Genomic DNA, 25,593 nt, shown 5'->3' on the forward strand with positions numbered 1-25,593 from the left:
CTCCTACCTTAAGTCTACTAAAAGATTAAACAATTAAATAAACCCAATAGGATTGTTTTGCTTCCAATAAAGATTAATTATATCTTAGTTGGGATCAAGTACAAGGTACTGTTTTAGAATTATTTGCTTATAATGGAGTCTATGGGAGATGGCCTTCCCATAATTTGGAGTTTCTTGATAATGGGTTTCCGGATAACGGATCCCATACCTGTATTAAATTACATATTTGTGAGTTTCTCATGATAACATTTTAATTCATGCTATAATTTACTGGACCATTTAACCAGGTCTAACAAACTGATTCCAGCTGCTGTTTGGGGATTGCACTAGTAAAGTACAGGTATGGGATCCATTATCCTGAAACCCGTTATCCAGAAAGTTCCAAAATACCAAAAGGCCATCTCCCATAGACTCCATTATAAAGAAATAATTCTAATTTTGACAAATAAAAACAATACCTTACACTTGATCCCATCTAAGATATAATGAATCCATATTGGAGGAAAAACAATCCTGTTTGGTTTATTTAATTGTTAAATGACATTTTAGAAGATTTAAGGTATGGAGAGGCAAATTATGGAAAGATTCCTTATCCAGAAAACCCCAGGTCCCAAACATTCTGGATAACAGGTCCCATACCTATATCTCAAAAACTTTAAATAAAGCAATACAACCTATTTTTGAAATATAATCAATTAACTAACATGAGAGTATGAGTGCATGTTTATGACAGTTCTTCTTTATTTATTCCCCCCTGACTGTACCTAGGTGCTGTGAAAATGCATTGTGCCGCATAAACAAGCAATGCTATATGAGCAAAGATATACATGCAAACATGTATTACTTAGAAATACAATCTGTATTCACTGTGTTTCTGACATATGCAAAGTATTGTACTTCTTTTTTTAGATCTAATTACAATAACAAACCTTAGAATAAATTTTACTAAACTTCACACCCTTGGTGATGCAATAAGCAACGAGTGGCAAGATGAAATAGAAGAAAAATATTACTATGCAATCTATGAGATGATTGTTAGAGGAAATTGCTTCTGCAATGGTCATGCACGTCAATGTGTTCCTCTACAAAATATGCAAGCAGATGTGGCCAGTTATCCTGAAATGGTAAGTACTTGTCATTTGAGAATTTACAATGCAGACAATGGATTTACAAATGTTCCAGTGAATTTTCTTGTAAAGGCCATGGCACAGATTGCATTTGATCTCCACTACTTGTGGCCTGTGAACAAAATGCAGCTACTTATTGTAACAGTACCTGGTGGTCTAATGGGGCGACGGGGACGCCCGCCTCTTCGCCTTGCGCACTTCTGGTGCGCGGAAGTGTGCGAACATCCTTTTAAACCAGCGCGACACATAACGTCATCCCACAAGGTGCGAAATTCAAATATTTAAAGGCACCTGCGCATAATTTCGTTGCCCAACTTTGGTTTAGCTTCCTAGTTCCTGATATTGTCTATTCTGGTTAGTTCTTCGTGTTTTGACCCTTGCCTGTTTACTGATTACGCCCAGATCTCAACTCTGTACCTTGCATGGATTTGACCCCAGCCTGTTCCACCTTCGTCTCCTCTCCCTAACTTCGCTTTAACGCTAGGTTCCCTAGCCTGACCATGACATTTGCCCTGGTTCTCTTCACAATAAGTCCTGGCAGCACGCGATAAGGGGAGGGCTCCCCCCGAAGTGAAAGGTGGCTGTTATAGGCAGAATAGTGAGCTCAGACCGGGATCTTAGCTTTTGTTCTGGGTTTGGGATACCATGCGTGACACTTATTCCAGATATCTGGGTTAATAGTTCTGATAGATATGAAAGATATTGACTGGGAGGGATATCCTTTAGGGCAGCGTTTTTCAACCGCTGTTCTGAGATGCTGACTGGTGTGCCGTAGGCAGGGCCGCAATTTTTACTTTCAAAGGGGGCCCGGCGATGCTACAGTTTTTCTTAGTAGCTCGGGCCCCCTTTAATAAAATCCGGGCCCTGTCATTGGTTGCGCCCCGTGTGTACAGGTGACGTCAGTACGCACGGGGCGCAACGTTATAAAAGGGCCTGTGTGCGGTCGCGTGTAGGCAGAAGTGAAGAGGCGGCGCGCCTGAGGGATACGAAGATGCTGCTGAAGCCACCGGAGAAGCCGCCGAAGAGCAGAAGTAAAATGCTGCTGGGCACCAATGTATTAGGGGGGGCCACGGGGCACACTGACTTATGGGGGCACTGCTGCTGGGCACCAATGTACTAGGGGGGCTGGCTCTTGGCACCAATGTACTGGGGGGCACTGCTGCTGGGCACCAATGTACTAGGGGGGCACTGCTCTTGGCACCAATGTACTAGGGGGGCACTGCTCTTGGCACCAATGTACTAGGGGGGCACTGCTGCTGGGCACCAATGTACTAGGGGGGCACTGCTCTTGGCACCAATGTACTAGGGGGGCACTGCTGCTGGGCACAGAGTTAAATTTTTTAACATTTTCTAATGGTGGTGTGCCTCGTGATTTTTTTCATGAAACAAGTGTGCCTTGGCCCAAAAAAGGTTGAAAAACACTGCTTTAGGGCAAGGGCACACAGAGCAAATTGTCAGCCTGTGGATCTGTCAGCCAGCACAACCAATATCTGACCAAGTCTCACTCAGGTTACACAGGCCAACAAATGTCACTTTTATACAGTAAACACTGGCTGAGCTGGCAAGCAATATTTGCCTGATATTGTCAGCTTGACACTGTATAAGCCGAAAGATATGGGCCAGATTCAATTTGATGAGGAAAGCTTATTTTCTAATTCTGTTCCAGATTATGTCATAGAGCCAGAATTAATTAAATGAGAAAAAACGTATCTTACCCTTTATTGCATGAAAACTATTTTAAAGTATATGGAAAAAGGTGGGAACTTCTCTAGGAGAATTTTTTTTCTTCTATAATTGGAACTTGCCCATTTGTTGATAGTTGATAATAAGATTTTCTCATTGACTTGAATCTGGCCCAATTATCTTTATTTTGTGTTACTTATTTTACTAGACAATAATTTATTTTTGTACTGAAGAACACATTTTTTTATAGGTTCATGGGAGATGTGTCTGTCAGCATAACACAGATGGCGTAAACTGTGAAAAATGTAAAGAATTTTATAATGATACTCCATGGGCTCCAGCTGTTGCCTTTAACGATAACGCCTGCCGGAGTAAGTATTTTACACAGCTGTGTTTTAAGCTGTTTCTTTAGCCATACCATATCTTATATTTATCTTGGTCTTTCTTTTATTTGCATACATCTATATAAAAAAGATATATAAGTTTTAGACACATAAATCATAATTACAGGGTAGCTTTTAATCTTATAGTTTCCTGTCAAGTTATGCCATTTCCTGACCAACCGATCTGGTGTTAATAGGCATCAGAAAGCTTTGAAAACACCATCAGACAAGGAGTACATTTGAATGCTGATGGAGTCTGCATCCAGCGAGTCTTCGTTGGCCCCACTGGTTGATTTTATCATCAGCTCTAGGATCAACACACAGAAAAAGCTGATTTTGCTCATCAAGTGGATGGCCAAATCAGTTTCAGTTCCGCTTATTTGGTTACCTTGCCAAACGATCAGCACTGGCTTTCTGTGGCCAGCATTAGCCTGATGCAAACTAATTACTGGTTGGTTGTTATATGCAACTGTACAGGAGCCATTTAGCTACTACTTTGGTAAATCAGCCTATCTAGCTGTGACCAGCTGATTATTGTTTCATATATTGCACTGCTCTAAGTATTTTAAAAGGTAAGATGTCTCTTAAAATACAACTTATTTTTACAGAGTGTAACTGCAATGGGCATTCAGAAAAATGTCATTTTGACATGGCTGTATATCTAGCAAATAACAGAGCCAGTGGTGGAGTTTGTGAAGACTGCCAAGACAATACCATGGGAAATCAATGTGAACTGTGTAAACCATACTTTTACCGGAATCCTGTCCATGATGTAGCCGACCCATATGCTTGCATCCGTAAGTCATTTTCTTTTCAGTAAGCATGGGAAAATTACATGTATAATGTTGGAACCCTTTGTTCTGTTTACATCAAATTGCTGTTACAAAACAATGCACAATTAAAAAGCCAGATAACACTTTATTTGATAGCACTGCATTTATGTTTGTTTGAAGGAATTTACAAAGGTTTTTACAAAGCGCAAGTTCATAGCACTCCTCCAGCAGAACCTTGCATTGATATCCATTTTTCAAAAGAGCAAACAGTTTTTTTTAAAAAAAATTTATTTAATTTTGAACTGTGACTAGACTAGATATGTCTTAGGGTGAAGACACACAGAGCTACTTGTAGCAGCCAATTGTCAAGGCTACAGAAATAGACTATGCTGATCATTTAACGATAATTGTCTCAATATTTGTTTTAGCACAGGCAGTTCTCAGTATTGTCTATGGCAGGTTATTTTCTGGCGTTTAGAAGCCGTGACAAATAACTGCTACTGAGTAGCTCCTTGTGTCTTTGCCCTTAGTTTGTCAGGTGCCCACAGCCATGTACCTGTGGCCTGTAAAAATCTGACCAAAGTGAACCAAATGATCCAGGTGCTCAAACCCCCAGCTCCAGGGAATGGATAAACTGCTAAACATCAAAACATAAATGGACGGGGGAAGGGCACTCTGGTAATCTAAAAACAGGCCATTTCAATAGTTAAAAAAAAGCTTTATTATATACTCATCTCAAAAAGCCAGACGCGCTTCATGTCCATACGACACTTAATCATAGGCTTTGATAAACTTCAGTCACACTTTACTGCTGTGCTGCAAGTTGGAGTGATATCACCCCGCCCCCTTCCCCCAGCAGGCGATCAGCAGAACAATGGAATACCCTTCCCTACCTGCTAGATAACAGCTCCCTGACACCTGTATTGCTAAATACATGCTCCACCTAATGGTTGATGTGATAACAGCACTCAATATTAAAATCCAAGCCATGACTCCATTTACACTGAGTAGGAGAAACAATAGCTTATCTGAAAGCAGTTCTAATGTGTAGCGCTGGCTCATTGTGAAAGCTCAGAATCAGGCACAATGCACTGAGGAGGCTATCTACACAAAAATTAAATTTTTCTGGTTATAATATTACATAGGAGAATAAGTTATTTTTATTGTACACAGTGTAATTTAATAATAAAAACTACACCATAACACTTATGACAGAATCCCTTTAAATTATAAATGAGACATAAATAAATGCCTAGTATTGTGCTAAAGGGGGGCATTTACTAAAGGTAATATTTTTTATGTGTCAAAACTGCAACAAATCCAAAAGTAAAACAACATCATCTAAAAGCTGTCAGTTTCGTGTAGAAAAACAATTGGCAGGTGTCCTTCTTGCAACTAGTAGTGGGTTTTGGGGTATTTTGATGCTGTTATTTTTATGTTTTTCCACATTTTCTTGGTGTTCGTAGTTTTAGAGAAAATGAGTTTATTCGTGCCTTCAAAAACCTCTAAAATCACGAGAATGTTGATAAATGGGCATCTAATTGTCATGTGTTGAATCTATTTATTTAGGCATGCCTGAACTGTACTTCTCAATCATCTCAACAATTAATTATTACAGAATTAAAAAGACAAAATGAACAAGTCAGGTATATATGCTTACATTAGACAATCACATAGCCCAATAGCAAAGATATGAATAAACATTAGAAACAAAAAAATCACAAAAGTATGAGGAGGGAACAGTCAACACCAATTCTCACAAGTCATTATATGCTAAACTGAGGAGCACTTATTGTCACCTTTTAAGCTGCACATCTTGAGCAAGAATAACCCTAGCCCTGCTAGTTAGTAAAGCGATGACTGCTGCTTATATTGCCCCCACCAATCTAGTGGCAATGCTGCAAATCAGTTCACATCCCATAGTTCATTGCAGCAAAAGGGGGAAACGGTTTGAAAAGAACAAGAATGCTGATGCTGTTGTGGGCTATTGGGGTGGACCAAAGAAAGTAGTTCATAAAAGATTTAGAATAAACAATGTCCATATTTTACATGATAAAACTGTAAAAAATTAAAATATGTCAGCAGAATGCATCACTGAGAGTTTATGGGAACCATGGTTGGTACAAAATGATACATCTTTCAGATATAAGCATACAAGAGAAATTGATCAATGCAGTGCCCTATTTCATTAGTAATATAGTATATGTGCAAGTGCACATAGGGGGTTTTAGTTGCAAAGTTATAATCATAACATTGGTAAGCCACCAAAGCACATCAAGGTAAACTACATATGGTGGCCCTAATAATTTAGTAAGCATGTTTGTGATGTTTTCATTTGCTAATTAAATAATTAGTTGTGTTTGTCCCATATAGCCTGTGATTGTGATGAAAATGGAAGCCAGGGTAATGGATTATGTCAAAGTCAAACAAATCACAGAACTGGAACCCTGGCTGGTGCATGCTTGTGCAAGGAAAATGTGGAGGGCATCCGCTGTGACCAGTGTAAATCTGGTTACTTTGGGCTGAGTGCCAATGATCCATTGGGCTGTCAGTGTGAGTAATGCTATCGTGTTTTTTCTCAAAAAAACTCAGAATTTTATCTCACTATTAAATATGGAGACTAAATTATTTTATAATACAGGTATGGGATCCCTTATTCGTAAACCTGTTAAGCTCAGAATTACGGAAAGCCCATCTCCCATAGACTCCATTTTAATCAAATTATTTAGAATTTTAAAACTGATTTCCTTATTCTCTGTGGTAATAAAACAGTGCCTTGTAATTGATCCAAACTAAGATATAAATAATCCTTATTGGATGCAAAACAATCCTATTGGGTTTAATTAATGTTTTATTGATTTTTTAGTAGACTTAAGGTAGGAGATCCAAATTATGAAAAGACCCCTTATCTGGAATACCCTTGGTCACGAGAATTCTGGATAATGGGTCCTATACCTGTACTTGCTTTTTCTTTATATTCAATTCAGCATTATGAATTTCATTAAGAGCTCTCTTATACCCATTAACTAGCCAGAGTTTTAGGATAGTATTAGGGAAGATTTATCAAAATCTAAATTTAGATCTTAATTAACATTTTTTTATTCCTATGGGATTTTTAGGAATGTATTTGTCAAATAGCAAACTCTAGGAATGAATAGAATTTGGGTGTTTTTATGTATTACTCACATTATGTAAACTCACATTTTGATCAGTACACTAGCATAATTTGAATGATTTAAATTTTTTGCTTTTATAAAAATCCTATGAGTGCTGATGCTTTTTCCTATGGGTGCTGAAGATATACGAGAGGGTTGGATGCCAATTTAGTGTGTGTTTGGGATGTCTTGACAAAAGTCTTCTTACCAGGATCGAAACTTTGACAAACTAATAAAATCTTTTTCACTCATTCGTAAGTCCCACAAGTGCTCCATTTTTTCATGTTGATATTCATTTCACTTGGAAGCACCTGGGCCATTCTCCCTTATATTGGGAGTGCGTTACAACCATTTGTTTTACATATATATATATATATTACCAGAAGGGTGGCACACCACTTTAATTAAATACCCAGGTGCGTGGTAAAAATATATCACATCATATAAAAAATCCTGCTGAGTGCCAAGCTTTTGAATATATACCTGCAGTACAAAGATAGATAGATTTATATTCTAGTAATTTGGCAAAATCTAATCTATGAAATGTTTCAGACTGCAACTGCAATCCATTCGGAAGCCTAAAGTTCTCAGTCTGTGATACAGTTACCGGTGAATGTCAATGTCAACAATTTGCAACAGGTCGATACTGTGAAGAATGTATTGTAAGTATTATTATTCACTTCTGTAAATCTTCCTTCTCCCCCCGCGCGGCCGCAAGCACATTTAAACTCCAATACGGAGCAGTGGGGGCGGGGTGTGGTTGCGGGCGGGGTGACATGCTAGTTTGTGCCACCCTAGGCCCGGGCCTTTGTTGCCTCACCACAAATCCAGGGCTCTTGCTTTCCACTGGCTGACTGCATTAGTCTGGTGCTCTATTGCTTTCATTCTCATGTTTTTTATTGTTCTCTATGTAAATTTTTCAAATATTTAAATTTTTCAAAATTAATTTGGCAGAGTATGCCTTGCTGTTCATGTGTACAAAAGGCCTTTACCATATCTAGGCTCACAGAGACAATCTAATGATTTTTATTAGTCCTGCACCCACCCAATGTATGTAAGGACAGGATTGCATGAAAACCACCTGTCACTAAAAACAAACATTTAAAAGATGGAGATTGCTATGGACAACTTTGCAGAAATGGGTCATTGCTCTGAAAGGGTTAGCCATATTCAACTTTATCTGTATGTACAATGCACATTTATTTAAATGTATGTCATGTAAAATAATCTGTACTATTTAATCCCTTGTTTTTTAGCCTGGTTACTGGGGGCTTGGAAATAGCCTACATTCCTGTACACCATGTAACTGTGATATTGGTGGAGCACGCAGTGATTTGTAAGGACTACCTTTCTTTTAATTTTTTTAAAAGTTTGAGTGATAAATGTCATTTATAGGAATATATACTCAAAACTTGATTTAGCTCTGCAAAAAAATTAATCCTTCATCAACATCAAATCTTCAAATGAAATATTGCAAATTAAAAAAAAACTGATTTTTTTTTTAATTAGCCAAAGGATATACATTTGTGCTATAACTAGGCAGAGTTGTTTTAGGCCCTAATTACTTGCTCTTGTTGCCTCTATAAACCATATTGTTAACAATTAACCTATTAACTATTAACGTATATTGCCTACTGTTGTGTTCAGTAGAAATGATCTGTCTTCTGACTTCACATGTGACTTTCCATATATAATATGTTTGCCATGGTTTAAATCTCCATAATATTTTCTGGAAGCCATTATTGATTCAAATATCTGGATATTTTTACATGCTTTTATACTTATTTCGCAAAAATTAAAGAGATAGTACCCTAACACTAAAGGCTAACATTATGCCACAGCAGGAATTTTGATCAGGTCAAGCTTCTCATGGAAAACATAGCCATACGTTACAGGAATCATGAGTACTGTGGATGCCAAACATTTTTGGCCTAGGACAAACAAAACCCAAATTATTATAGAAAGCATCTGTCCCTAGATTCAGGCATTTTGATTTCTTTTTTGAGCCAGATTCTTCTAATCATGACATTGTAATACTGCAACACTTTGTTCAATGATTTTGGGATCTATTATGCAACTAAACCGCCATCTAAAACCTGTCAAGATCATGTAGATGTCAATGGCAGATGTCTCTTTTATAACTGGAAGATTTTTTTTTTTTTTGCTTTGTGGTTTTAGAGGTTTTTGTGTTTTTTTGTCATTTATAAGACAATACAAAAAAAGCTGCCCTTTAGCCCTTACACAACTTAAATGAAATTCAGGGATTATTGTCAGTAGGGTTAAAGTTAAGAAATGCATCAACTAATGTATCAAAACTGTTTACAGAGTTAGTGACACTGCCCTCACAGAGCTGCTTTAGGGCTCTGGCACATGGGGAGATTAGTCACCCACGACAAATCTCCCTGTTTGCTGGCGACTAATCTCCCTGAAAATCTTTCCTCTTAAGGAAACTTCCGCAATTTCAGGGAAATCGCGCCGCTGCGTATGCCATCCCACCGGCGATTTATATTTTCGCCGGTGGGATGGCATTTCGGGGAGATTAGTCGCCCGCGAACAGGGAGATTTGTCACGGGCGACTAATCTCCCCGTGTGCCAGAGCCCTTAGGGAGACATGAGAAGGTGAAAAATTTTACTTTAATGTAAGTAAACAGTAAAAAAGCAACTGAAAAACATCATTATTTCTTGTGAACCATTAGATAACAAAGAAAGTGAAAAATGCTTGAAGGTGAACTACCCCTTTAAGCAACTGAGGTGAAGGCACACAGAGCTAAGATAATTGTCTCTACATGTGATTTTTATCAGAAGCAATTCTTACTGTCTATGGCAGGGTATTTTCTGGCTTTATGTAGCTGGGACAAGTAGCTGCTACTAAGTAGTTCCATGTGTCTTCACCGTTAGTCATTTTGTTATAGGTCATTGTATATTGGGTTGCAGCAGAGTGCTGTGTTCCAAACTTTTCTATATTGCATTATCCTTTTGTCTTATATTGTGACTCCTTATATCAGTCACTGGCCTGTTTCTTGATTGATCTCAGTCTATCCTGCCAGTTACCAGCTTCCTAATTTGCCTTTGTCTCTTCATTTTATATTGTTGTCACGTGATCTAGATCTAGTTTTTCTCTAAGTAAGGCTATTATAGCTGGATCATGCATTCTGGTGGTAAGGGTAGTAGCAGCTACTTGTCACTGCTACAAAAATAGACAATGCTGATCATTTCCTGATAATTGTCTCTACATGTGTTTTAGCAGAAGCAATTCTCAATATTGTCTATGGCAGGGTATTTTCTGACATTTAGAAGCCATGACAAGTAGCTGCTACAAAGTAGCTCAGTGTGTCTTCACGCTAACAGCTCTTCTATGATTCTAAGTTCTTTGTTTTGTCTGTACTGTAGAAGTCATTGATTTCAACATGCTACTATACTCCAACCTCCTCTTTTTTTCTGGCACCTTTACTGATTATTACATTTTGTCACTTTGCTTGCCCTTATGGGTGGTTCCTTTGTAATGAATAGGGCCCAGTTAAGGACATATTTATAGAAACAGAGGTAAAAGTGGTTCAACCTTTTTGTTTATAACACAAAGGCAGACTTTTTGAATGATGTGTTCTTGTTTCAAATAAGTGAGATACAAGTTAGTCTATAAATCTCTATATGTTAGTTCACTCATCTGTTAATCACATGTTTTTTAAAATTCACTTTATTTCAGATGCTCCCAGAGTAATGGTCAATGTGACTGTCGCCCTAACATGAATGGCCGCCATTGTAATCAGCCTAAACCAGGTTACTATATTATACCACTTGATTACTACTTCTATGAAGCAGAAAATGCACTGCTTCTCGCCAAACCTGAAAACATAGTAAGTTGTGTAACTCTTCTTGCTAATGTGTTACATGGATACTACAATCATAAGGTTTTAAAATAATTTTACTAACACAATAGTAGACGTGAACAAGGGCTTAGTGTAAAAACAAAGTGCCAGTGTGCTATGAATGTCAGGGGTAAAGTAAAAGTATCTCTTGTATCACTGAACACTGGTTACAAGTAAAATGGTACAACAAAAAATATTACTGAATTATCTAATGGAATTTTTATTTGCACTTGTTTGCGCCAGACATTGCACACACAAAGAAATGAAGCCCATGATCAGAGGAGAACTACTTGTTGGGCTCATTCTGACAATTACTGTGAGATTTTGTGATAATGTATATTTGCTATCAAAGATATCCTTGAAAGCTTAATCAAAAGGTCAGTCGGGGAGAAATGAGGTGTACTGAAAAAATGTTATGTTCTTTAAAAGGATTCTGTCATGATTTTATGGTGTTCTTTTTATTTCTAAATTATAATTTTTGATTGCAAATAATTCACTCTACAAATTTCATTCTTGAACCAACAAATATATATTTTTTCATTTGTGATATTGGTGTGTAGGCATCCATCTCAGTGCATTGTGTCTGAGCCTGAGCTTTCAGAAGGAGCCAGCGCTACACACAGAACTGCTTTCAAACATGCTATTTTTTCTCCTACTCCCATGTAACTGGAGGAGTCCCAAGCCAGACTTGGATTTTTACTATTGAGTGTTATTCTGATATCTACTGGGAGTTGCTACCTACCTTCCCATTGTTCAGCTGATCAGCTACTGGGGGAAAGGGAGGGGGGTGATATCACTCCAACTTGCAGCTCAGCAGTAAAGTGTAACATTATATTTCCTTTTAACAGATATCCTATCCTGCCCCCCCACTTCCGGTTTACTTTGTCAATTCTGTTGCCATACTACAAAAATGAGATATCTTTGATTAAAAAAAAAAATACTATTTTCCCATCAGACATTTTACTTAAGCTTCCATATAGATCACATATTGCATATACTATATATCATATAACACTGAAACACTGAATTTTGATTCATTTATATTAATAACGCTATTATTTCTGTTGACTTTTGTTCTTAGGTTAGTTCAACTCCAATACCAAAATGCAAAGATTATTTTGAAAAACAAGGAATTGACTTCAGGTTTGAGAATGGCAGAATAATACTAACAAACATGACTAAGCAAAGTTTAACTGAGAGGACATACATAAAGGTAATGTGTGCTCACTATGTGTTAATGTTACTCACTAACATTTGCAACCTGCTGCATGAACAACCATTAAAAAACAATATGAAATTTTATCTTGTAGGAGATTTTTCCCTTTTCTACTAATGGCTTTGCAGAGGTGGTGCTTCGACAGCCTACTCCCAGAAGTGATATAACTTGGACAGGCCCTGGTTTTGCACGTGTCCTTAATGGGGCTGGATTGAGGTTTACTGTGAACAACATTCCCTACCCAATGGAATTTGTAATTGCGATACGCTATGAACCTGAGGTAAATCTATTACCCCCAATTGCCTCCTTTACTGAACTACTTCTTATACATTTACATACTTGGTTTATCATGAACATTACAAATATCCTCAATTTCTGAAAGACAATTAAAGTTTTTCCATAGGCAAACAGCTGGGTTGGACTTTGTGAAAACACTCTTAAATACCGCATACATTTTTCCAAAACATACCCCAGACATGCCAGCATAATTACTATGGAAAATAGATAGGGAGCATATAAACCCCAGACAAGCCAGTATAATAACTGAATATAATAGATAACACGCTTTAGGTGACGATGCTGGGGAAGACAGCTCTGAGCTAGCATGTATGGAGCAGGCTGACTCTCAGAGCACCCTGGGAGCCGGCACCTCTAATACAGGTCGGGGGAATAGTGCTAGGAAGGGAAGGCAGGCTATAGTTGTAGGGGATTCAATTATTAGAAAGGTGGATAGGGTAATTTGTCGCAAAGACCCTACATGCCGAACTGTGTGTTGCTTGCCTGGTGCTAGGGTTCGGCATGTGGTGGAACGAGTGGAGAAATTGTTGGGAGGGGCTGGGGAAGACCTGGTGGTCTTGGTACACATAGGTACCAATGACAAAGTTAGAGGAGGGGGGGGAAGTTCTCAAGAACGATTTTAAAAAGCTAGGCGAGAAGTTGAGGGTGAGGACTTCCAAGGTAATTTTCTCAGAGATATTACCTGTGCCACGGGCAGCGGGAGCTTAGGGAGGTTAATGTGTGGCTGAGAGATTGGTGCAGGGAGGAGGGCTTTGGAGTTTCTGGAGAACTGGTCTGATTTCTCAGTTGGCTACAGGCTCTTTGCCAGGGATGGGCTGCACCTCAATGATGATGGGGCAGCTGCTTTGGGGGAAAGGATGGCTAGAGGGTTGGAGGAGATTTTAAACTAGGAGTGGGGGGGAGGGTACAGCAGGTAATTCTGTGGTAGACAGGATAGATGAGGTAGTGGGCATAGTAAGGGAAAATGGGGGAGGAGACTTGCTTTGGGATACTGATAATGGCAGGGAGGCCCATAAGTTGTTTACATGTCATTCTCATGCTGGTACCAGTATTAAATGAACTGTATGTTTACCAATGCAAGGAGTCTGACTGGTAAAATGGGAGAGCTGGAGGAACTGACGTTGGAGCGGAAATATGATATGATTGGCATTGCTGAAACTTGGTTGAACGAGTTGCATGATTGGGCTGTTAATATTGGGGGTTATACATTGTTTCGGAGGGACAGGGGCAATAGAAAAGGAGGAGGAGTGTGTCATTAAGTGGGAATTAAAAGCAAATATTAAAGAGGAAGTGATGGGGGTAACAGAGGGAGCTGAATCCTTATGGGTTGAGCTTCTCACAGATAGTAAAGAATCTACCAAATTAATTGTAGGGGTATGCTATAGACCCCCTAATGTAAGCAAAGAGGAGGAGGCCCAGCTCCTGTTGCAAATAGAAAAGGCTGCTAGTTTGGGGCAAGTGATAATAATGGGGGATTTTAATTATCCTGATATTGACTGGAGCCATAGTACTGCCAGGACAGTAAATGGGAACAAGTTTATAAACTTGCTGCATGACAACTTTATGTCACAAGTTGTTGAGGAGCCAACCAGGAACCATGCTATATTGGATCTAGTGATCTCTAATGACCCAGAACGTATAGCAAATGTGCAAGTGGTTGAACCCCTGGGTAATAGTGATCATAATGTTATTTCATTTGATGTTTGGTGCAGGAAACTAATTTACACGGGGGCAACAAAGACACTGAATTTTAGAAAAGCAAATTTTAGCTCCTTAAGGGCAGCGCTTCAGGGCATAGATTGGGGCATTATGTTTTCTGATAAAAACACAGAGCAGAAATGGTTGTCATTTAAAATGATAATAAATAATTACTGTTCTCAATTTATTCCATTAATAAGAAAAAGTAGAAGTGTTAAGAATCACCCTATGTGGCTTAACTCTGAGGTAAAGAAGTTAATAGGGAAAAAAAGGAAAGCTTTTAAGAAATATAAGTCAGAGGGGACAGTAGCTGTGTTTAATGATTATAAACACTATAACAAGTGTTGTAAAACAGCAATCCGGAACGCAAAGATAGAAAATGAGGAGCGCATTGCGGCAGAGGCCAAGACTAACCCCAAAAAGTTTTTTAAGTATATTAATAGTAAAAAGATGCAGGTTGAGGGTGTGGCCCCATTGAGTTATAGTAACAATATGGTTACAGCAGATACAGAAGAGGCAGATGTGCTTAACCAGTTCTTTTCTTCTGTGTATACAGTAGAGGAGCCAGTGGGCCAAGTCCCACCCAATAGCTGCACTGTTGCCTCAGCTCCAACTACACAGTGGTTGGCACAGGATATGGTGCTTAAAGGGTTACACAAGATAAATGTAAACAAGGCACCTGGGCCAGATGGAATACACCCTCGGGTACTGAGAGAGCTAGGGGCAGAATTGCAGTGGCCTTTGTTTCTGATATTCTCAGACTCGCTTTCATCAGGTATGGTACCTAGGGATTGGAAGAAGGCGAATGTCATTCCTAGATTTAAAAAGGGAGTAAGATCTCAGCCTGGCAATTATAGGCCTGTAAGTCTGACATCCGTGGTGGGCAAGTTATTTGAATGCTTGTTAAGGGATCACATACAAAATTATGTACTGGAGAATACCATTATGAGCAGTAATCAGCATGGCTTTATGAAGGACAGGTCATGTCAGACCAATTTAATTGCTTTTTATGATGAGGTAAGTAAGAAGCTGGACAGTGGGGATGCAGCAGATATAATCTATTTGGATTTTGCCAAAGCATTGCAAGCCACTTATACCCTTAATGGGACTGCACAAGGCAAATCCATAATGGAGAAGGACCTTGGAGTTCTTGTAGATAATAAACTTGGCTGTAGCAAGCAATGCCAGGCAGCAGCTGCAAGGGCAAACAAGGTTTTGAGCTGTATTAAAAGGGGTATAGATTCCCCTTTACAGAGCGCTGGTAAGGCCCCATCTAGGATATGCTGTTCAGTTCTGGCCTAGATTTAGAGAGGGTCCAGAGAAGGGCAACTAAGCTGGTAAAGGGTATGGAAAGTCTCAGTTATGAAGAAAGACCGGCCAAGTTGGGTCTGTTTACACTAGAGAAGAGGCGCTTAAGAGGTGACATGATAACTATGTATAAATATATAAGGGGATCAAATAATAACCTCTCTAATGCTTTATTTACCAGTAGGTCCTTCCAATGGACACGAGGGCACCCACTCCGTTTAGAAGAAGGGAGGTTCTTAGTACAAGTTGATCCAGGGACTGGTCCGATTGCCATCTTGGAGTCAGGAAGGAATTTTTCCCCTCTCCGGCAAATTAGAGAGACTTCAGATGGGGTTTTTTTGCCTTCCTCTGGATCAACTAGAAGTTAGGCAGGTTATATATAGGTATTATGGTTGAATGTGATGGACGTATGTCTTTTTTTCAACCCAACTTACTATGTTACTATGTTACTATGTATGTAAGTCAAGTGGTCTAAAAAGCTGTGTAAGCGGAAACAAGATGCAGGCACTACAGCTCTACCCTCCCTACCTGATTCTATGAGGTATGCAATAGTCCAAGTTTAACTCTTCCAAATAAACTTAGCACACACAAAACTATACTGACCTATATATATACACTCATATACATAAACTATATATATCAACATCAATACTAATTGTAGATTTTAGTATCACAATAGCCTTGGATATTCTGATTGTTCAAGAAATCATACAAGCCCAGAATCTGCCATTACAACATCACTAGGAAAAACTGTGAAAAACCACCTACGCAGCTTCAAATGGAAGCTCCATTCCTCTAATCTAAAGGGGTGACCTCTGGTTGCTGGACATTTTTATGGGAAAAAAGAACACCCCCTATCTTCCTATAATCCCCTTTAATGTACTTGTACAGAGTAATCATGTCCCCTCGCAAGCACCTTTTCCCCAGAGAAAACAACCCCAACCTTGACAGCCATGAGTAATATTGAGTAATATTCTGAGACAATTTCTAATTGGTCTTCATTTTTTATTATTTGTAGTTTTTTATTACTTCAATTTTTGTTCAGAAGCTCTCCAGGTTGGAGTTTCAGCAGGTATCTGGTTGCTAGGTCCAAATTACCTTAGCAACCTGTGATATATATATATATATTTATAGGAGAGGACCTGAATAGAAAAATATGTTATATAAAGTAACAATAACAATTTAACTGTAGCCTCACAGAGCAATCATTTTTGTCTCAGGTCAGTAACCCCCAATTAAAAGCTTCTAAGAATTAGAAGAAGAATGCAAATAATTAAAAAACTATAAACTATAAATAATGAAGACCAGTAGAAAAGTTGCTTAGAACTGGCCATTTTATAACATTCTAAATGTTAACTTAAAGGTGAACCACTCCTTGTTCCATCCCCTTTACCAGTTTAGTTGCACGTCTCTGCACTCTCTCCAGCTCATTAATATCTTTCTTAAGGACTGGAGCCCAAAACTGCACTGCATACTCAAGGTGAAGCCTTACTAGGGACCTATAAAGGGGCAAAATTATGTTTTCATCCCTTGAGTCAAAGCACTTTTTTTTTTATACAAGACAGCACTTTATTTGCTTTAGAAACCACAGAATTACAATGAAAAAAAATGTCGGCAGCGAAACACAGAAATTCCCCACAAATCCATGCCTGGCGAAAAATTTTGCCCATCACTGCTTGTTATCTACAAAATTCCCCAGATCCTTCTAAATTAAGCATACCCCCAACATGCTACCATTTAGCGTTTATATTATTTCTACCAAAATGCATAACTTTGCACTTGTAAGCACTGAACCTCATTTTCCAGTTTGCTGCCCAGTTTCCCAATTTTGTCAAATCGCTCTGCAAAGCGGCAGCATCCTGCATGGAACTTATAGTTTTGCACAATTTAGTGTCATCAGCAAAAATAGAAACAGTACTCTCTATGCCCACCTCCAGGTCATTAATAAACAAGTTAAAAAGCAAAGGACCAAGGACTGACCCCTGCGGTACTCCACTAACCACACTGGTCCAATTAGAAAATGTTCCATTTACCACTACTCTTTGTAATCTATCCTTCAGTCAGTTCTCTATTCAATTACAAATATTATGTTCTAGGCTAATATTCCTCAGTGTTTTTCTTTAAATATTGTTTCTCCACTCATCAGATTCTGGAAGACTGGACTGCCAGAATTGTGGTAAACTCGCCAAAAGGAGAAGCAAGCGAACACTGCAGAAATAGCAAGCCTCTTGACGGCAGAGATTCATTACTTCTGAGTGCCACATCTAGGTATGGCCAGACAACAGAGCACACTTAATATTTCCATTATTGATTTAGCGTTCCTCTCAGTTTCTCAAACACTCATTCTCTCAGTTGCTTTGTCAATGGCTTCCTCTGCTCCTTGAATTGACAGGCAGAATGCCCAGTCCCTCTGGGAATTCCCCAAAATGAATACTTAACCAACAGATAATTTATATTATTTTCAGTGACCTATTAAAGAATTTTGCCAAACTGGAATATATATCAGTAAATATTGCCCTTTAACATACTTTTCCTTTAACCAGCAGTGATGGGCTATGTGCTCCCTCAGAGATCACATGACTAGAAATAATGCAACTCTAACTGTAACAGGAAGTAGTGTGGAAACAAAAGACAGAGTTCTGTCCATTAATTGGCTGATGTGGCCTAGGGAGTGGCCCTTAATTCTGAAAATTGGAATTTTCTATTTAGGAGTACCCAATAGCACATACTACTAAAAAAGTATATTTTTATGAAACTGGTTTACTAAGATGAAACAGGGTTTTACATATAAGCTTGTTAATGCAATATATTTTTTATAGAGATCTACATTGTCTGGGGGTATAGTTTTCCTTTAAAGTAAGTAGGATGTGATTTATAATTGTTATTAGCCCTGATTCCAGCACTTTGGCACCACATGTACAGTGAATATTTAGCTGGAATATGTAAGGTTGCTATTTGTTAAATTGCCATTTTATGCTGTTAGGCCTTGTCCATGTGTCCATGCCCTACAGTTTGGCTCTTTCAGAAAAAGGTCCCTAGAATGCTTAAAGGTTTCAAATATTTTAACAAACAGAATACAGTATATTCCCACACCTTTCTGTCCATCTCTGATTTCAAGTTCCACATTAGTTCAGTTACTCTGAGGTCACTATGCCTGTGGCTGATACGACTGAAATTTGCACCCAGTGGAAATTCTATTTTCCTGTATAACTATAAATGTGGCCTTCTTATTGTTTTTTTCAAGTGTTATGTTATCCCAAAATACAGGGCTGCTACAATGTGCCATTGGTCTCAGGGCAAATATCTCATTGGTGGGCCCCCAATTTTTCCCCTAAAATTGTGATAGAACTACCCGTAAGCAGGTAATCTTCAATATAACAAGGCAAGCAATGAAGAAATGATCGGTGTTTAAATAAGAACCATTGAAATAAAAATTTATATGAGCTTCACCTTATGGAAATGAACTTTCTAAATATTAAATTTACTGAAACGACCCCATAATGCCTAACTGTCCCTTTCTCTGCAGTCTGAGAGTTCATGCAAAATTTGGAATTAGATTTGGCATGACAGGTGAAATATATTGGTTTGTGCTCCTTTGCCAAGGCAGTGTGTTAGCGGTAACACATTGTTATCTATGTGTTAATATGTATCAATGTATCAATATAACCCCCTTTGACTCAAAACTGTGTGTAGACTTATGAGTTCCTGAGATATGGTCACTTATATTTATCACTTATATTATAAATATTTCAGTTATACAGCATTTTTACTAAATTATCTTTAGAATGTTTCTTATTTAAAAAAACAAAAAAACAAAAACATAAAGACATGAAAATGTCCATGCTGTAGAGCTCTTTCAGATGATTAAAATGAGCATAGGGATGCCATATGTGGGAGATGCTTCTTTCAATAGTTATACGAGATTAAATGTCCAAAGGTGGACCCCCTGTCCTGGTGGGCTGGTGGGTCCTGAAAAAAACCCTTTTGCCCATTTATTAAACCCATTTATTAAAATGGCCCCGCCAAAGTATATCCCTGAAGTGGAGCTTCAAGAGAAATCACACTTAATGAATCACAGGAGAATGTATTCTGTATTGAGTGATCCATTAGTTAGTGTGCCGTCTTTACGGTATCCATGCTGTATATAAAGATACATATATACAGTTACAAGATATACAAGTTCTATAGTAACAGAAACATAATTGCATTTAAAGAAATTTGTTTTTTTAAATCTGGAATTTGCATGACCATTTAATTCAAAATTCATTAGAATTCTTTTTTTTTTTTTGCATCTTGCCTATAAATCTTAAAGCATAAGGGTAGTATAAAGCTTTAAATGTATCCTGCCTACATATACAAAGATCCAGTACTGGATAGCAAAAAACACTGATTACTGATTTACCTAAACTATAGTTTTTTATTATTATTATTATTATTATTATTATTAACATTTATTTATAAAGCACCAACATATTCCGCAGCGCTGTACAATAAGTGGGTTTCATGCATTGGACATACAGAGTAACATATAAAGCAATCAATAACCGATACAAGAGGTGAAGAGAGCCCTGCCCAAAAGAGCTTACAATCTACAAGGAGAAAGGGCTGAGACACAAGGGTGGAGATTTATCAATCCACGAACGGTCCGATCGTTTGTTAGATTGGACCGTTCGTGTTTTCTGCGACTTTTTCGCATTTTAACGCAACTTTTTCATAATGTGCGTAAAAAAAACCGCAACAAAATCATATTGTCCCAACGAGTACGAAAGTTTCGGATTCATTCAAGCTTCGTTATTGTGACTTTCCTTGGGCCAGGTTGGAGCTACAGAGTGCCATTGATTCCTATGGGAGGCTTCCAAAATCGTGCACAGAAGGATCAAATTCGGAAAGGTTTTCCTGAATTTTACGATTGTTCGGATACGAAAATTTTGTGACTTTCGGATCGCCAATACGATATTATCATGACTAATACGATTTTTTCGTAAGCATATTCGTGATATTTGCGATCTTCAGAAATTATCGTATCCAATCAGAATTTTTCCCATTCAGGATTCAAATTCGTGTCTTAATAAATCTGCCCCAAGATGTGGGAATGGGCATGATATTGCTTTTAGCAGCACACTGAGGTTATGTTAAACTAGATTAGGGTAAGCTTCTCTAAGTAATTGAATTTTATCCTGGATGGTAGGGGAAGCCAGTGCAGAGAGTGGCATGGCAGAGGTGGAGCGGTTGGAGAGGTGTTTGTTCATTTATACTATTATGGTAATACCACACTTAAATTTTAGTGACCAATACCCCTCTGTGCCACCTATATTGTCATGAATGGACAAGAATTTTAGGAAAAAGAACAAATGTACCTTTCTGAGCTACAATCTGGAGTCATGAGCAATAAAGATAGGCATGGTTACAAAAATGTTTCAATGAAGAACTGTTATGTTTGCCATAAGGCTTCCATTAAATATGTTTCCTGGGTTGTATTTTGCCGGTGGAAAGGCATACGTGTTACTTCCTTTTCCGTGGTTGCGTGAAGTTGCCTACAGGAGGAAACCTTGCACTAGTTCTGAAAAACCAAGCAACGCTTATGCCTTTCCACCGATTCACTTTACTGCTGGTGCATTTCGGGGAGATTAGGTTTAACCGCGGATGACTAATTTCCCTGTGTGGCATTAGCCTAAGAGGCATGTCTTTTGGAAATTATTTAGTGCAAAACATTATTTGGAGAGATAGGCACTGGTATATTATATCATGAATATGTCTCACAATAACATTAGTTTGTAATGTTTCACTTTAATTATTGTAACTTTAATTTTAATTACAGATTAGCCTTGCTGAACACCTCAGTATGTCTGACTCCAGAGACTGAATATTCAGTAGATGTTTATTTAACTCAGGAATCAAATTCTGACTCAAATAGCTATATATTAATTGATTCGGTAAGACAAATTGTTTCAATAAATATTTATATTGGAGTTATATTGGAGTTGATTTTTTTAACCATACTTTGTAAATAACTATGAGATCTATTATCTGGAATACTTGGGGCCTAAAGTTTCTGTATTTCTGTTATTTGGATCACCGTAGCTAAGTCTACTAAAAATCTTTAAACGCTTAATAGGATTGTTTTACCACTAATGTGTTTTTGATAGCATAGCTGCCATCAAGTACAAGGTTCTCTTTTTTTTTTGTTTTGGATAAAAGGGAAATCATAAAAGAAAATTATTTGCTTTAAGTTAACCCTTTAGGGGAGATGGCCTTCCTGTATTTTGAAGCTTTCTGGAATTCGGGCCTTACATGTTTAATTTTTATGTTCTACTTTATAAAAAATATTGCCTACAAAAATAGGTTGTCTCCAGGAGGAGGGTTTTTCCACTATAAGACACAAAGTAGCAGATATTAGCTATATTATTGATACAAAATAATAACTTTTATCTTTGCCTTCAAAGCTTGGACTGATACCCCAAATTAACTCGATAAAAAAGCTGTGTAACCAAGCAGAACTGGATGAGTACGACAAGTACAACTGCATTGAAATGGCATCTGAAATAGGAACAGAAATACTTCCTAACGTGTGTGAGAGGCTCATTGTAAGCATGTCTGCACGCATACATAATGGGGCTGTCAGTAAGTGTCTCTTTCTTTCATCTTCCTACTAAATAATAACAACATTATCCATATGTACACCTAATATGATCTTTGAGAGATAAAATAAAATGTGTACTGAATAACAATGAATGCTTGCATTAAAACTTTTTAGCCTAAATATACAGGTGCCATAAATTTAAACAAACTGAGCATTTTCCTAAAAATGTTGCTGTCTTTTTTTTTTTTTAGAATGTAGCTGTAATATTGATGGTTCTTTAAGCCCTATCTGTAGCAAATTTGGAGGTCACTGTAACTGCAAGCCTAATGTTGCTGGCCGGTGTTGTGACAGGTGTGCTGTGGGCAGCTTTGGCTTTGATTCAGATGGTTGCAAAGGTATGATCTTCTAGTCCAGCTAAACAGCATTTTGGTCCCTAACTCAGGAGATGGAGATGTCAAGGCATCCTCTATTTTCTTGATTATTCAAGTTTCAAGGGAAACAGTCATATCAACTACTGTATATCAAAATAATTAAATGCATTTGTGTTTGCTTATTTTCTAGAGTGCAATTGTGATACTAAAGGTTCAGTAAGCCCTTTATGCGATCAAGTGACTGGTCAGTGTGTTTGTCGAGGTGAGATACATGGCCGCCAATGTGACAGCTGCCTACCTGGATATTATGGATTTCCAAATTGCCAGCCCTGCCAATGTAATGGCAATTCAGAGATTTGCGATCTAGTTACTGGAGCCTGTCTAGATTGCAAAGGATTTACAAATGGAACAAACTGTGAAAGGTATTACTGGTATGAATGGATGTTAACTTAGAAATGGCACTAAAGAATTAAGGCTGATGGCAGACGAGACGTAGGGCGGATATTTTCGGCAAGCAGAAAAGCGCTTGCTGAAAATACCACCCTAAACCTCCTACATGTGCCTGCACCCGAATTAATGGAATACGCTCAGGTGAAGGCACATGTAGCCGAAATATGCCTAAAATTGTGAGACTTTGCATCCTCTCTCGTGTTTATGGGTATTTCGGCTACATGTGCCTGCACCCGAGCGTATCGCATTTTTTTGGGTGCATTCACATGTAGAAGGCATAGGGCAGTATTTTCAGCAAGCGCTTTTCCGCTTGCTGAAAATATCCGCCCTACGCCTCGTCTGGCATTAGCCTTAAGTTTGTATTTGTGCCTGAAAGCATAGAATAAATGAAGCAGATTCATTACTGGCAAAAACTGGTTTATCCAAAAGCTAAAAAATGCAGATCCAGAAGTGAGAAACAAAATGTTGCAATATTCACTTTTATTACCCTAGTGCTGAATTAAAAACTACTTAAAACCCATTTTTAACCTAAACGATAGCACTAAATGTAAAGCTTTCTATGGTTTTCTATGGTTGCCATGCCAAAACAAAATGTTCACCACCCCCCTAAGCACACTCTTCCCATCACTTGTATGTATGTATAACTTTATTTATAAAGCGCCACAAGGGTACGCAGCGCTGTACAGTCTTAGAGAATACAAAATTACACACAGGGAGGACGAGTGATATAATAAATAAATACAATAAATACATATATGTATATATATATATATAAGTGCCATGTGGTCATGATGGAAGGGCATTGCTGAGGCATAGAGCAGTTATTTAACTATTGCTGTGCTCCAAAATCTTACCATCCTTGACTGACTTGTTACCTGCCTGGTTTATGACCCCTTCTGCAAATATTTCAAGAAAGATCATACTATAATATTCCAACTCACTACCAAACCATAGTAGTATAAGTAGCCAAGACAACTTCCTTGCATTTTATTTATGCCAGGTCATTGAAATTGCAACCTTCCACCCTCACCCACAAATGCACCTTAACACATACCTCTGCTGCCAGGTAGATTGTTAGCCTTATGATTGTGCTGCTAAGGTCCCCATCCTGTTCAGTAACCAATAAAAGACACTGAATACATTTGTCAGTACTTAAATAGGATTAACTTTGACCAAAAAATGCAACCTTGCACTCTTTTGAGCCTTACAATATACCCAGTATAAACACTGACAGAAGGATGCTCTGTCTCCACCACGTGTGACAGTACCTGAAGGGGTTGACAATCACGACAAAACCCAATCTCAAAAATCAATCCTCCCAATAATGAAGAATTAAGGGGAGGGACAAATGGTCAACTAAAAAAGGTGAAAGTATACACGCAAAAACAGTTATTGTGCTTGCCAGAAGGAGTTGGTGTGCAGTTGGTGGTACAGGCAATCTGCTTAATCTGCGCATGCGCAAGCAGGGTCCATGTCGGCTGTGAGACCTGAAGTCTGTTCACTTGCAGGGAAAATGTTGGCCAAGTATGCAGCTGCGCTACTCTGCTCTTTTTTACTTTGGGGTTAGCGATAGGGACAGTTTATAAAGTTAGTAACTATGCAACAAGGGAGAGGTGAGGGGGGTCAAGGCAGCGCTAGTTAAGGGGGCTTTTATAGCCCGGGGATATAGTTCTTCTAAGATTCTTCTAAGATTATTTCCTTTGTCTTGTAGGGCAGCGCACCTTAATTTTGTTTTTGTTAGGGACAAAAGTTAGTTTTGTTGTAAAGTAACACCAAATAATGAATTTGTATAAAAGTAATTTAATTATAATACACTGTTGCCCTGCTCTAGTACACCTGGTGTTTTTGCCTCAGAAAGACTACTATAGTTTATATAAAAAAAGCTGCTGTTTAGCCATGGGGGCAGCTATATGAAGGAGAAAAGGATTGTGTTACATGGCAAATAACAGATAAACACCACTGTGTTCTACAGAGCTTATCTGTAATATGCTATAAAACCTGCGCCTTTTCTCCCTTTTTCCAGCATGAATGGCAGCCTCAGTGGCTACACCGCAGCTTGTTTATAAAAACGATAGTACTCTTTCTGTAGCAAACACACAGCTTCTACAGGTGTAGCGCAACAGTATATTATATTATAATTACTTTAAAACAGTTTTATTTTTTGATGTTACTGTTCATTTAATGAAGAGTGATGTAAGCACTCTCTCATTCCTTTCCTCATTCCCAGCGCACTTCACCAAGCTCAGGGATCACTCTATCCCCAAGGCTGAATCCAGCAAAACATGGCAGCAATGATATGATAAAGAGAAGTTAAATGTGATGGCACTGCTGTATCTTAACATTTTTTTAGGGAAATGAGTATAGCATTTCAGGATGGCATAAAGATTCCTTTAATTTTGTAGCTTTTATTTTCCTTTAAATGTAAACAAGTGTCATACTTTTGGTAATATTATGTTTGTGTGCATGTACAGTATATGTGATATATACACACACTCATTTTTTCTTAAAATTCAATCATGCAGATGCCAGAATAATTACTATGGAAATCCTGTTCTGGGACAGTCTTGTCGTCCATGTATGTGTCCAGATTCTCCTAATAGTAACCGGTATTTTGCACATTCCTGCCACCAAGACCCTGATAGTGCGGAAATGGTGTGTAGTTGCTTGAGTGGTTACACAGGTTCGT

The 25,593-nt window shown here is 38.2% G+C and overlaps 1 protein-coding gene across 5 annotated transcripts in view; it reads left to right on the plus strand.

Moving 5' to 3' along the window:
• Positions 1–25,593, plus strand: part of lamb4 (laminin subunit beta 4) — a 72,923-nt gene that overhangs the window by 17,841 nt on the left and 29,489 nt on the right. For all 5 annotated transcript variants that reach the window (XM_031899010.1, XM_031899011.1, XM_031899007.1 and 2 more), the window contains exons 8-22: positions 910–1,124; positions 3,061–3,181; positions 3,802–3,990; positions 6,340–6,519; positions 7,674–7,783; positions 8,378–8,457; positions 10,825–10,975; positions 12,069–12,200; positions 12,298–12,483; positions 17,653–17,774; positions 21,325–21,439; positions 21,950–22,127; positions 22,338–22,481; positions 22,648–22,879; positions 25,430–25,587. In XM_031899010.1, the coding sequence (XP_031754870.1) occupies positions 910–1,124; positions 3,061–3,181; positions 3,802–3,990; positions 6,340–6,519; positions 7,674–7,783; positions 8,378–8,457; positions 10,825–10,975; positions 12,069–12,200; positions 12,298–12,483; positions 17,653–17,774; positions 21,325–21,439; positions 21,950–22,127; positions 22,338–22,481; positions 22,648–22,879; positions 25,430–25,587 (2,313 nt within the window). The remainder of the gene's footprint in view (positions 1–909; positions 1,125–3,060; positions 3,182–3,801; positions 3,991–6,339; positions 6,520–7,673; positions 7,784–8,377; positions 8,458–10,824; positions 10,976–12,068; positions 12,201–12,297; positions 12,484–17,652; positions 17,775–21,324; positions 21,440–21,949; positions 22,128–22,337; positions 22,482–22,647; positions 22,880–25,429; positions 25,588–25,593) is intronic.

The sequence above is a fragment of the Xenopus tropicalis genome, chromosome 3 (assembly GCF_000004195.4).
Source record: "Xenopus tropicalis strain Nigerian chromosome 3, UCB_Xtro_10.0, whole genome shotgun sequence".
NCBI lineage: Eukaryota > Metazoa > Chordata > Amphibia > Anura > Pipidae > Xenopus > Xenopus tropicalis.